Source organism: Alligator sinensis, unplaced genomic scaffold (assembly GCF_000455745.1).
Source record: "Alligator sinensis unplaced genomic scaffold, ASM45574v1 scaffold1241_1, whole genome shotgun sequence".
Lineage (NCBI taxonomy): Eukaryota > Metazoa > Chordata > Crocodylia > Alligatoridae > Alligator > Alligator sinensis.
Genome location: NW_005842202.1, coordinates 565,190 through 577,702, shown reverse-complemented (window position 1 = coordinate 577,702; position 12,513 = coordinate 565,190). Strand labels below are relative to the sequence as shown.

General features: G+C 50.7%; 1 protein-coding gene across 3 annotated transcripts in view; it reads right to left on the bottom strand.

Annotated features, from left to right (window-relative positions):
• Positions 1-11,998, bottom strand: part of DIXDC1 (DIX domain containing 1) — a 55,534-nt gene extending 43,536 nt beyond the window's left edge. The window contains exon 1 of one of the 3 annotated variants that reach the window (XM_014521326.2): positions 11,175-11,998. In XM_014521326.2, the coding sequence (XP_014376812.1) occupies positions 11,175-11,231 (57 nt within the window). In that variant the 5' untranslated portion in view covers positions 11,232-11,998. Of the gene's footprint in view, positions 1-6,356; positions 6,878-11,174 lie in introns of those variants that run through there. The other 2 variants (XM_025207645.1, XM_025207644.1) reach the window with 2 other exon arrangements.
• Between the last annotated feature and the right edge of the window lie 515 nt (positions 11,999-12,513).

Sequence of the window (12,513 nt, the reverse complement as noted above, 5' to 3'; positions counted from 1 at the left end):
CTGCTGCAAATAAGGCCCTAGCTCCACTTCAGCCCCTTTTTTCTGACTCCTTAGGAGACCTGGAAGTTCACATTTAAGCCTGTGATGGAGCACACCGAAAAGTGCTCCTGGAAGCGGCACCGTTCCAGGGAGATGCCAGATTGCAGTACTGACAACCTGTGACTGTTAACGATCCAACTTCTGCAAGAACCGGGGTTCGATGTCAAAGCTCTTTGAGGATCCGTCTCAGGTAGGCACATTCATTCAGCCTCTCTAAATCTCCCCTGCACTTTTAATTCTTCACTTCCCTTCTTGTCATTTCTTCCCAGTCCTGCTCTAGTGACATTTGTTCCCGTGGGGGGTGAAGCAATCCCTGCATGCAAACAGATAAACTGATATTTCAGGCAATTTAAGGTTTGCTTTAAGATCCATTTGCAAAAGATGCAAAGGATGCCAATGTAAGAGCTTTCCATCCGCAAAGAGGATGCAGAAGCCAGATAAACTGATATTTCAGGCAATTTAAGGTTTGCTTTAAGATCCGTTTGCAAAAGATGCAAAGGATGCCAAAGTAAGAGCCTTTCCATCCGCAAAGAGGATGCAGAAGCCGGTATCACCACTTGCTCTTCAGCTGAAGCTAACTTGTGGTCAGTGCTTTGTCAGGCTGTAAGAACAGCTACCCTTGAGTCTCCTCCCAGGAAACAGAATAAAGGTGAGGAGGCCACAAAGGAGAATTGTGCCTACAGACCCAGATCTGCATATCAAGAACGTATAGCTAAAGGGTGGTTGCAATTTGCTGCTTTCCTACACTTCCTCCTTTACTCCCCACCCTGTTTCTCCAAAGCCGGGATGTGCTGACTGCATCCCCTACCCAGCAAAAGTAGCTCGGTGCACTAGCTCTACCTCCATAAATCTGCAGCGGGCATCCGTCTGTTTAAAAAAGCCTCACTTAGCAAAAGAGGCTACAAGCTTACCTCTGCAGGGTACAATTACCTCGGAGGTTTGATAAGAAGGGAAGAAGAGATGCCAGCGCTTATTCGCTTTAAATTGACACCTGTATGCTTCACGCAAAAATGTCTCTCCCAGCCCAAGCTTAGCTGCTGCTTCAAAGCGCATTTCTGGCACCTTCCAGGGTGTGTTTTAGTGCCGCTGCTTTCCCTCCAAGCTGGTGTTGTGAAGCCTTTTCTCCTCAAACAGACAGACTGTTTCTATTCAAGTACCACATGCAAAAGGCTGCACCCGTAACAGGCAGAGTTATCCGACTGGTAACTGCCAACGCGGCGGCGTGCGAGCTTCGATCACCCCGAATCCCCAGCGGTTCCACTGCACAAATTAACCCAAGACCTAATTTGAAGTCTGTCAAATCAAATCACACGACACCACCATCTAATACGCTAAGAAGGAAAAGAAACTGTCCCTTTGGGGCAAAGGGAGCCGGAAGCGTTATGTCCTTGTAAAGAAGTTGGGAGCAACAAAAAGCCTAAAAAGCGCTGCTCCAGGAGGACGACGCATCCCTCCGGTGTAGGGGACAGCACAGAGATACAGCAGGGCACTGGACTGGGACACCTGAGACCCGGATCCTATTCCTACCTCCGCCAGTGAATTTGGACAAGTCATTTTTCCTCTCTGGGGCTCAGTTTCCCACCTGTAAGGCATTTGCTTCTCCCAGACGTGCCTATGAGGGGTGTGGTGAAAACAATGAACCCTTCACTACGACCACCTAAGAGATGCTCCATAAGGATGGCAGAGCTGCCGCCACAGAACGAGTGCATGGCCAAGCCCAAAGTCTTACAGGAAGTCTCGCAGGGAAGAGAGCGGGGCTCGAACCACTTCACCCCTAATCCTGCCCCTAAACAACAAGCCCGACCTTCCCCGGTCCATGGTCCTCTTGCTGGTCAGGCAGGGGGGCTTAGGCAAGCTGCTCAGAAAGCCCGCTGGGCATGCACTGGGGGGCTGCAGCACCTTGGTAGGAATCCTGGCTGCCCACAACAGACTGTCTCCGTGTAAATCAATGCCTGCGAAGCCCCAGCTGTGCTTTCTGATTCTTGGCCCTTTGGTGCAGCAGAATTACCGAGCAGCAGCTGCCTGGTATCTCACACACCAGATGGGCGACCTGGCAGGACCACTTGGCATTAGCAATTCTTTCAGATCCCAGCCGTCCCTGTTCTGAACAAGCCCCACACATCTTCAAACCCATCCTCTACTCACACGAGCCGAGTAAGGCCCAATCGCTGGGTCCCAGCCTCCGCAGAGCCAACACGTATTAGGAATCCTGGGCCTAAAGCCAAATTACAGGGAGAAAAGTGGCCCTAATGAGCTGCCCTGGTAGAGGGAGGGAGACAAGAAGCAGTCAAAAACAGTGAATCCTGTTAGTTAAAAATAGCATTCATTGCAAAGGGAGAGCAAGGGCAGGCTTTTTCTGCAAAGATCTCGGCACCTGGGAGAGACGTTTCCATTGTGGAGTCGCGCGTGATGGAGCGACAGGACCAGAACCAGAAAGGCCCAGGCTCAGCTGAGTCTCTGCAATGCTTGGGAATTGCTCTAATCAGGGAAAAATAAATCACCATTTCATACCCTGCAATCAGCCTTCAGGTTTCACAGTACATAGACAATGACAACACACCTGTTAATGCAACAGCAGGATAGAGCGTACAGGAGACAAAGGTCAGGAAACACCAAGTGCAGCCACCTGTCAGCTACAACCTGAAGCGGAGGGACAATTACTACCCAGCAACAAAACAAGAGCTTGTCTATAGGTGGAAGTTAGCATGCCCTATTCAACATGTTCAATACGGCATGTTAGCCACCCTGTGCAAACTTTCTGAGTGGATGCAATGTGCAGTAAGGCTAGGAACAGACATTACGATCCCCCAGTGCCTGTGTTTGTCCTGGAACAGAAAAGTCCCAAGACTGGTGTGCATATGCATCACCCTTTCAATTGGGTTTAGTGAGTAGCTGAAAGCACCGCCACTTTTCAGCTGTCGATTCGATGATGCAATCCTGGGACCAACATTTGGACACTCTGCAATATCTCAGGGCCAGACTGTTGGTACTTTTTGTGCCATGAAGCGTTTTAAGGGTTTGTCCCAGGATAACGGACATGGACATCTGAACGACTGCATTCTGTCCTGGGATAAAATGATTTCTCCTGTGACAAATGTGACATTTGTCTGTAGTCTGAGAGTGCTCACCGTGAAGTCACCCCCGGGGCTGTGCACTAACCTCTCTGCATATACTGGAGGTCTTGTACCTTGCTGCGCTGCTGTCAGGGGTCCTGATTCAGGAAGGACTCACAGTGGGGTCCTGGAAAAGTCACCAATGCGTCATCCGCCAAGGGGAAGCTAATCTCTGTGCAGAGACCATATGTGTTGCTTAAACATGAGCCTGGAGGGAGCAAATAGGCACTTTAAGCAACATGTTGCTCATAAACAGCCACGCACTGAGTCTATCAAAGGAAATGATCCTCTGACTTCAAAAAGACAGTATGGAGAAGGCAATCCTTGTCCAGCTGCAGCCGTATTAATTGCCTGGAACTGTCAGGCCCATTTCTGACACACTTGCAGATTCTCCGTCTGTCTGAAACAACCGACGGGAGTCTTCACGGGCCTGTCATCAACTGTATTTCCTCAGCGATGGTGTCTGCGTGGAGGTGGCGTGGACTGCGCCACCCCATAGGAGCGTCCGTCCTCCCAGTTCCCGCACCTTATAGCCCGGCGTTTGCAACAGCGCTGTATCTCCCATGCTGCCATCCAGCTGTGGGCCTGAATTATTTAACTGCCTCAAAGCAACCAAAGCTCCCTTTATAAACAGCAGGGAAGCCCCTTCCTGGCAGAATTTTCCATTAACAAGAGAGGGGCAGGAGCTGCGTGATGCCCACAGGGAAGATTTCTGCATTTTAACATTAAACAGAAACCACTCGGTTTTAGATGTGCTCTGATGACAGATGCTGCTGCCTTTTTGGCCCAGGGACTTTAAAAGGGAAAGGAAGCGCATTGGCCTAAACTGCAGTGTGAAGGCCCCTCAGCAAGCAGGGATTATTATGGGAATTGCTGAGAAAGCACCTTCCAACAGATGATCTGTAAAGCAGAACAGGCGTTCGCAGCAAAAGAGCCAATGATGCTACATCCACAATCCCTGCTTCTGGTTTTTACCAGGGTGGGAGGGCGGCCCTGGCCCTGAGCCATCAGGATGGACAGGGAGAGACAGGGGATGCAAGGAAACCAGAGGAGCAGCTTCCCCAAACACTAGCCAGATGCTCCTGAAGCCACAGAGGCGCCTGGCCTGGCTGTCTGTGCATACAGGGGGTGCCTATGAGCCCTGGATGCATGTGTGTGCATGTGGGTGAGTCACGTGCACACGAGTGGTGAATGCCCTGTGTGCGTATTCATCGTCCATGCACAGCTCGGTAAACGGAGCCCCTACGCTGCAGGGTACCGAATCCCCGTAACAGCCACCTGGGCAATGCGGGAGTGCACCGGAAGTGGCCCGACAGCAGCTGAATGGGTAAGGTGATTCCTCCTGCACCACAGCTAACCCAGGGTGCAAAATCGGATCTACATCCTTTGAGTCTGGATATAACGTTGTATCTGAATCCCATGCTGAGAAGCCTCCCGCTTCCAGACTCCTCTTATCGGCAGGCTGCGCTGGCAGACACCATCAGACACCAGGAGTGGCAAGTCCGTGGGGACACTATTCCAAGGCTTCATAAACAGTCCTTTATGGCCCAAGGAAGGAAAGGAAAGGACGTCTGAGGACAAGGAATAGGGTTTCTTAATCCATTTCCAACCCTATCAGAGACGTGCTATGTGACACTGAGCAAATCACTTCAGCTCTAGGTGCCTCAGTACATGCATCTGTAAAATAGGGACAATGACCTTGTGCCACCTTACTCATCTGCAGCATTAATGTGCAGTGCCTGGTCTGGTCCTATGCACTGGCCTACCATGTGGTGAATCCCAAATTTGGTTTGATTCTGCACGGCCTCTTGGGTGGGAATTTCTGAAGGTGCCGATATGCAGCTAGGGTTTTTCTGCAGCTATCTGAGCAGGCCCCTGGGGGATCCTTGACAACTGAGCTGAGATCAGCCTGTGAAGAGAAGCCAATTTCTGGTCCCATCTGGAGGACACATACGTAATAGCCATCACTGGCTTACACCAGGGGAGGAACTTAGGACCTCTAGAGCTGAAAGCCCGCGTCCCTTTACGGCATCAGCTAAGGAGCTAAACTCTGTAGCCAAGAGCCCTAATGAATAAAGGAAGTACAGCTTCCTCGGATGGGGGGCACCCACAAACCCATGGGTGACCCCCTAACAGTACATATGTTCAGGATGACGATGCCCTTGCTGATCGGGTCTGGTACAGAGCTGTTCTGTCGAGGAGGGAGGAAGAGTACTTATACTTTTAAGCAAAGGGGACACTGAAGTAATGCACCATTGGAAAGCAGATCTGAGGCTTTCCTCACAAATCTGTGAGGCCGAGTCTTGGAGCTCCTTTGTCCTAACGCCTGAGCCCTCCAAGCCCCAAGGGAACCGGTGTCTGGGCTCAGAACGGGTGGAAAAAACCCAGGCCTTGCAGGGACAAAGCCAACCAGATAGGAAGGAAAAAAGACAGGCAGCCCAGGAAGGAATAAAACGTTACGGCAGCTAATGCTCAGTCCCAGCACAGCCCCCCAGTCCTCCTTCCTCCCGAGCTTACACAGGAAATCCCTCCTAATGTGGTCCGTGCGGCCCAGTGCATTTGCTCGCAGAACCAGTCAGGCAACAGCTGTTCCCCTCCTCTGGCCTCAAGACTCCCGTCTCGGGGACCTCTTGGTAGGTCACACCCAGGATATCAAAACCCACCTAGCTCTAGATGAGAACAAAGTCAGCAAATGAGGAGCTCTCGGAAAACGACACTTTCCCGTGCGAGCGAGTTTGGATGGCGAGCGCGGCAGCCTGAGGAAGGAGATGGAAAAGCAACCAAGCAAAACACAGCGTGCCAACTTCCTGCAAGGATTGTGCATGCCCGCAAAACAGATTTCCAGCCTTTCCGAGAGCAGTTCAGACACCGAGACCTAATGCGCGCGAGAGAAGCAACTGATTGTCCAGGGCAACTGCTCCGCTGGGACCTTGCTGCGCGTTTTGAGATTTTTCCAGCCCCAGGGTAAGGCTCCTGCAGCGCACTGCATGGCAACGACCAGCTGCTAATCAGCCACCAACTCTCCAAACTACTGCTGATCTCCAGAGCACGAGAGGGGCTGTCCAGGGTGGCCCCCCCGCCACCAAGCACCTCTCTCCCCCTTTCCTCGATCGCGGTCAGTCGATTCTCACGGTGACTTCTGCAACGCGTGGGGAAGAGATGCCATACAAAGAAAAGCACGCGAGACCCAGGACATGAATTTACCTCCGTGAAGCCCTCTTGCAATACGTCCAGCAAATTCCCCCTGGCCAAGCAGGTAAGCATCCTCCACGCGTGCGGGAAAGGGCCACGTTCTCAGGGCGCGCGGCACGGCTCCTCCAGCTCCGGGCACAACCTCGTCCTCCCAGAGACAAAGAGTTGGAGCTCATCAGGAACCTTATTCATAGCCCCATATGTGCAGCCCGTTACTGCGAGCAGGATACTTGAGCCAAAGTCGAGACTCGCACTGGGCATGCTCACGAGGGAGCCACTGGGGGAGTAGCGGGCGAGATGTCACACGGTTGCTATAGAAACACTCGGCTTACACGATGCAGGCCCAGGAACGAGTCGGGAAACATCTGAAACCTATTTCCAGCAGCCAGGGCCCGCGAGTCGCACGCAGCCTGCCGAGTGCAAGCGATTTTGCTAAGCCCCGAAGAGCAAACCCTGGGCAGCAAGGAGCGGAGGTGGAAGCTTTCCTTGGGTTGGGAAAGAAAAACGGGAAAGGGAAGACTGTAGGGATGCTACCAGCTTGAACCCTCGCTGCTGCCGCACAGCTCGGAAAAGCCGCCGAGCTGCGTGCAGGGACAGGAAGCTGCAAACAAGAGGCCATGACTATATTTATGCACGGCTTGAGCAGTGTCGTAGGGGCCGTGCAATGACGTAGGGAGACACAGAAAAGGGGGCAACTTCCAACACACAACTAAGCCCAAAGAAACTTTGCGGTCAGGAGTTTCCAAACTAATAATAATTACATTTTCCCCCAGAGAAAACCTCAGAGTAACCTCCGTTAATTTGTCAGACCTCAATCCCCGCCTTGGAAACATTCAGAAAAAATACGATGAACCTCGCGGCACGTTCAGAAGATTAAGAGATGCGGGATCTGGACCAGCGAAATTCGGGCTGCCGCTTAGGATTTCATAGTCAGGCTCTGGCCAGGCGTGTCTGAGCAAGGAGACATATTCAAAACTTGGGAGATTTTCTGAAGGCTTTGGGACAGAGATCAATGCACACGTTACCAGAGCTCTCTGTATGATGATAGCCGGGACAAAATGGTGGGAGCTAAGTCTGCATTATTGCCGAGAAAAATTAACGGCAAAAATTCAGGACCTTGGGCAACAGGCCCTCTATTGTCTGGCCAGCACCAAAGCCTGCAAAAAGGAGCCAGGCCCCTCACTAGATGAAAAATTCTGTAATTTTACAACACTTTCATTTTTCACGTGCCTCACTTTACTTGCAATGCTTCAGTGTAAGCTGATGCTCTTGCAATCACATGATCAGCAATAACTAGAGATTTAAGAAAAGCAAATCGTGTGTGATTTATGATAAAATCCCCAGGGTTGGCAATGCGGCTTGCATGCGCCCAGCCCCCTCCCACACGCAGCCTTCGTCCCATCTGGCTTTTGGAATACAAAATGGCTGTAGTACAGGCAGTTAAGATTAGCACCATTTTTACACTACAGCACAATACAGTATATTGAGCCTCTGAGATTTCAAACAAGAGCTGAGTAAAGAGTTCTCCACTGGGCAGAAAAGTGACCTCATTTGTAAAAATATATTCTCAACCTTTGCATCGCACATGATAATCGTGCTTTCGGCTACACCTCTCAACATCCGACCTCATTTATGATATACTTTTGAATGTGAAAAAAGACACATTCAAATGGATGTCTGAGTTTTAACGAGCGGGGATGCCATGATCATCCTCTGTGTTAATCAACCGAGTTTAAAAGATAAATAGACAAACGTATTAAGAAAAGTCAGATCCATGCAAATACAAAGCACTCCATCTGCAGCTGTCTTTTACGTGGGCTCTGATACTATGCGTTTTACAGCAGATTAGAAATTATATGCTCATAATCCCTATACACCCCAGACCGTTTCACTTCCCGTCTGAAATGCTCAGCAGAGAGGTGAGAGGGCGACCAGGCTCCAGCTTCAGGTTCCACATTGGAGACATGAGCCAGACTGGTCTCATTTTTTTTAACAGAAGTTAAAAATAAGCAAGGAGAGACAGTCCTTTTGGACAGCCTGCAAACGTGGGGCACAAACACGATTTAATGCATGATGTGTTGTCTAAATTATGGCAAGTCAAATTGGCTGGGAAGAATTTTTTCCTTGCTGAGCACCTGAGGAGCACATAGTGGGTGTCTCGTTGTTCTAATGTTGTTTTAAGCATGAGGACCCTTTATTAGCACTTTCATCCAGTGCAGGGACTGGAAAAATATATGGGCAACCAAAGGAGATGCTGCTGACTGCTCTGGGGAGTTAAGTGCTGTTAAGTTATTGCAGGCAGTGTAATCTTTCATTCAGCTCCGAAGCTGAACATGAGATCGTGGCAAAGACAATTCTGGCTTGTTGTCTGGAGCGGCAATTTGCTTTCTCCGGAAGTGGGGCAGTGACTTCAAAAACATCTCCAGTCTAAACAACAATGTCAAGTCCCAGTGAGGGTTTCATATAGCACCAGCATGGATCAGGACCTGAAAGTAAGGGACAAGTGCTGCAAAATCTGCTACGTACAGCATGCCATGTATGTACAACTGTGCAGGGCGTGGTGTGAGGCAGCAGGCACCGAGATGGCACACGGGGGCTGGACCTGATGATCTTCCAAAATCCCTTCCAGCCCCTTACCTTGAATCACATGATCTGTGGCACCCATCACATACAGCACACAGCAGACAAGGAAAGTGGCATTTTGCTAAACCATCAATGCCCTGCACATGATTAAAACAAGTAGCTACAAATCCCCACCATGTCTCTTACTGCTCTAGAAGGACTGTGCAAACCTAACTGGGCTTTTTTGTGGCATGGACCAGGAGATCTGAAGCCAGAAGTGTTGTCCAAATTAATGAAAAGGTCCTCCTGAGTCCCCAGTACTGCCAGCCCCGAAGAACTCGGAAAGAACGTGACTGCTCGGATATGCTTGGGAAGAACTGCCAAAGAACTGGCTGGACCTGGGTTCACTCAACACATTCTTGGGTATTGTCAGCAGATGCTTTCTGGGCCCTGAACTCTCTTCTGGCTACTTCATGCAATCATCCTTTAAATAGCAATGCCCTGAAAGGATGGTGGAAATGATGAGCCTTTTACTTGCCACGACATGGGCAGTAAGGAGCAAACTTCTTCACATTGATAACCAAAGTGCAAGCAGGTGGCAGGAATCAGAGATGGGACCATCTCTAGCTTCCTGCCCATCAGATGGTTTTACTGTCAAACACTTGTTTCTACAGAAGGCCTGCGACCCTTAACCTTGACCTGTCCAGTGGTGAAAATCTGAATGTTAGAAACAAGCAACCGGCTACTTGACAATGGCTACATTGAGAAATAGAGGGAGACCGGCAGCCTTCTGCACGGTCCGTAATGATAACATAAACCCTACGCAGCTAGACTAAAAATGCCACACATTTGACTGGATCTCTCTCCTCCGTAACACTTTGTAGTCTCGGACTGTAAACTTCTTGAAACAGGAGCCACCCTATCATACAGGTGTGTACAGCACAAGGAGGCCTTCATCCTGTTTGGGACCTCAGTGTTTTCCTTGATACAACTCAGCAAAGAAAAGGGGTTGCAAATGCCTCATTAACGTCGCCACTGCAAAATCCTTGCGCAGAAGAGTGACTTTTAAAACTACCAATCCAAGCTGGGGGGGCCCAGGCTGTTGAAGGGAGTTTCCTTTCTGAAACACTGGCTGCCTGTGACCTTCACAACAGACATGGAAGGAATTAGAGACTGATTGGGGACATTGACCTCTGGCGGCCAGTCTCAGCATAACCCTCGTGCTCTCACAACCCTGGAAAAGTGCTATTTCATCTACTTGTTTTGCTTCTGTATTTCCTGTACTTGAGGTTTGAGTGTGCTCATTTGATAGGAACAATATAAGGCATCCATTCATCAGCGAGTGATGGCAGATACTGCAGCTAACAATCATAATAATTAACAGCAACAAGACAGATACTTTGCCCTTCCCCTGAGTCTTCCATGCAAGCATTTCAAAGCACTTGTCAAACATTACTGAATTATGCTTTACAACATCTCTTGGGATATACAGAAATATGAACAATCTCAATCAAGCCTTGCATTGGCAAAGAACGTGGCTGGGGAAAGGAGAGACCCTCAATCTAGCTCCCTAGGGGTTTCAGGGGGCTAGTCAGGGTTCGAGACAGCCTTGCTCAACCTATGTGCTCCCCAAACACCTCGGCACCAACAGCTTGGCCTTCTGTGCTGGGGATGTTCCTTGGAGGGTCCTTGCAGCTGCATTTACCACCCACCTGCACCAGAATAAAGGTGCTGCAAGGGCAACTGTGAATCAAGCCCCGTCGCCCCATTTTACAAGGAGGAAAAATGATGCACAGAGTGAACGTGATTTCTTCGTGTCACCTTGGACAAGTCAGGGCAGGCACAGGAAGCAAAGCCCTTAGCACCCTTGCTCCAACCGATAGACCACACTGCTCTATATACAGAGAGGCTTCCTCCTTGGGCAGAATAGAGCAGTGGTTCTGAACATTTTAAGGCTCAAGGCACCCCTGCATAGACTCGTGGCACCCCTAGTTTCCCTCACTTTTTGCCTGCAGAAAAATAATAGAGCAGTTTTTCTGTTGCAAAGACCTGCCGAAAATAATAGAGCAGTTTTTCTGTTGCAAAGCCCTGCCCAAGGCCACACCTATGGATTTCTATTTGAAATCTCTGGGTTTATCTTGTGAATCGTATTAGAAACCTAACAGTGTTAACATTGTGAGGCACCCTGCGGCACCCTTGAAATGATTTCCCCAGGTGCTGTGATACCCCGGGTGAGACTCACTGAGATGGAGACCGTGGGAGACTTACCGTGGGCTCAACAGGCTGGGATGCATTGCTGGGCACCAGATCCACAGGAGTTCCCATGTCCGTCCCCACAACATGGATCCCAACGCAGCAGACCCGCAGCCTCTCCCCCTGGATACCTGGAGTGAAGAAAATGTACGGAGTAAACACTTACTAAGAAAAAACGCTACCTTGCCAAAACACAAAAGAAAACCAAGGAACTGCCATCTTCCTCCATCTCCTCCAGAAAACGCCTCGAAGGGTATAGAGACTCCAGAGTGGGGAACTTGCAAACTCCTCCACCTTACAAACACATCCCCCGAAATTGGTGGTTTCTTCCACTATTCTCTTGGGTAGAGTCATGAAAGCGTCTGGGAGCTGTGACTGCTGTAATGCCTGTAAGTGTTATCTGAAATCTTCCCACTTCCCTCTCTGAACAGCTCCCCTCCCCGCCAAGACTCAACACGTCCGTCTCAGGATTTGGGATTCCTAGTGCTGAAAGATTCCCAGAAGCAACAGCTGAGCTCCATGGGACCGGGAGCGAGAGAAATCACACGTTAGCACGCAGGCCGGCTTGGCATCCGAACGTATTGTGCTTTTACATCTTCTTTCACCTGTCAGGCAGGTCTAGCGAAGGGACTGTTCCCCAACACGTAACACAGAGGTGTCTGGTCATGCTGGCTCACATTCGCAAAGGCCTGGGTTACTGCCCAGCGCACGGGCAGGACACGCCGACCGACTTCGGTGGCCTCTACCTGTGCCAAGCAGGAGCAGTGTATTGGGGCCAGTGCAGCCCTGCTCCCTCTGCCCTGCCCTCCTGTCTACCCCACACGCACCACAGCACTGGCATTTCCACAGTGTCCTTTAGGAAGCTGGTCCACAGCTGAAAATACTTCAATTAAAGCATTTTTTTCTGAAAGCCAGCCTGCATTTTCCTTTGCGTGGTCTCCCTTCCTTTAATGCAACTTCTGCCTCCCTCGCTACACTTTTAATACGCTTTCCTTTGGAGGAAACCCATCGCTGCCCGCATCTCCAGAAAGCAGCGCCTCCGAGCATCCCGGCGCTGCGACCGCCTGGTCTTTGGGACGCCTCCCATTTCGTGTTTCCTTCTGGTCTCTCCCCCGCCCAAGGACAAGACCAGGCACGGACCCCAAGCCCTGCCGCCGCCCCGCTGCACCCGGGGTCGCGCCAGTCGTGGGCCCCTGGACAGCCGGGCGTGGCTGCGGGGCGAAGGGGGCTTGGCTCCCCACGGCATCCCGGCCCCGCCTGGCTGCAGGCTGACATGGCTAACTGCCCCTCTACCTGCGGCATGGGTAACTGCCCCCTCTGCCTGGGCACGGGGCTAACTGCCCCTCTGCCTGGG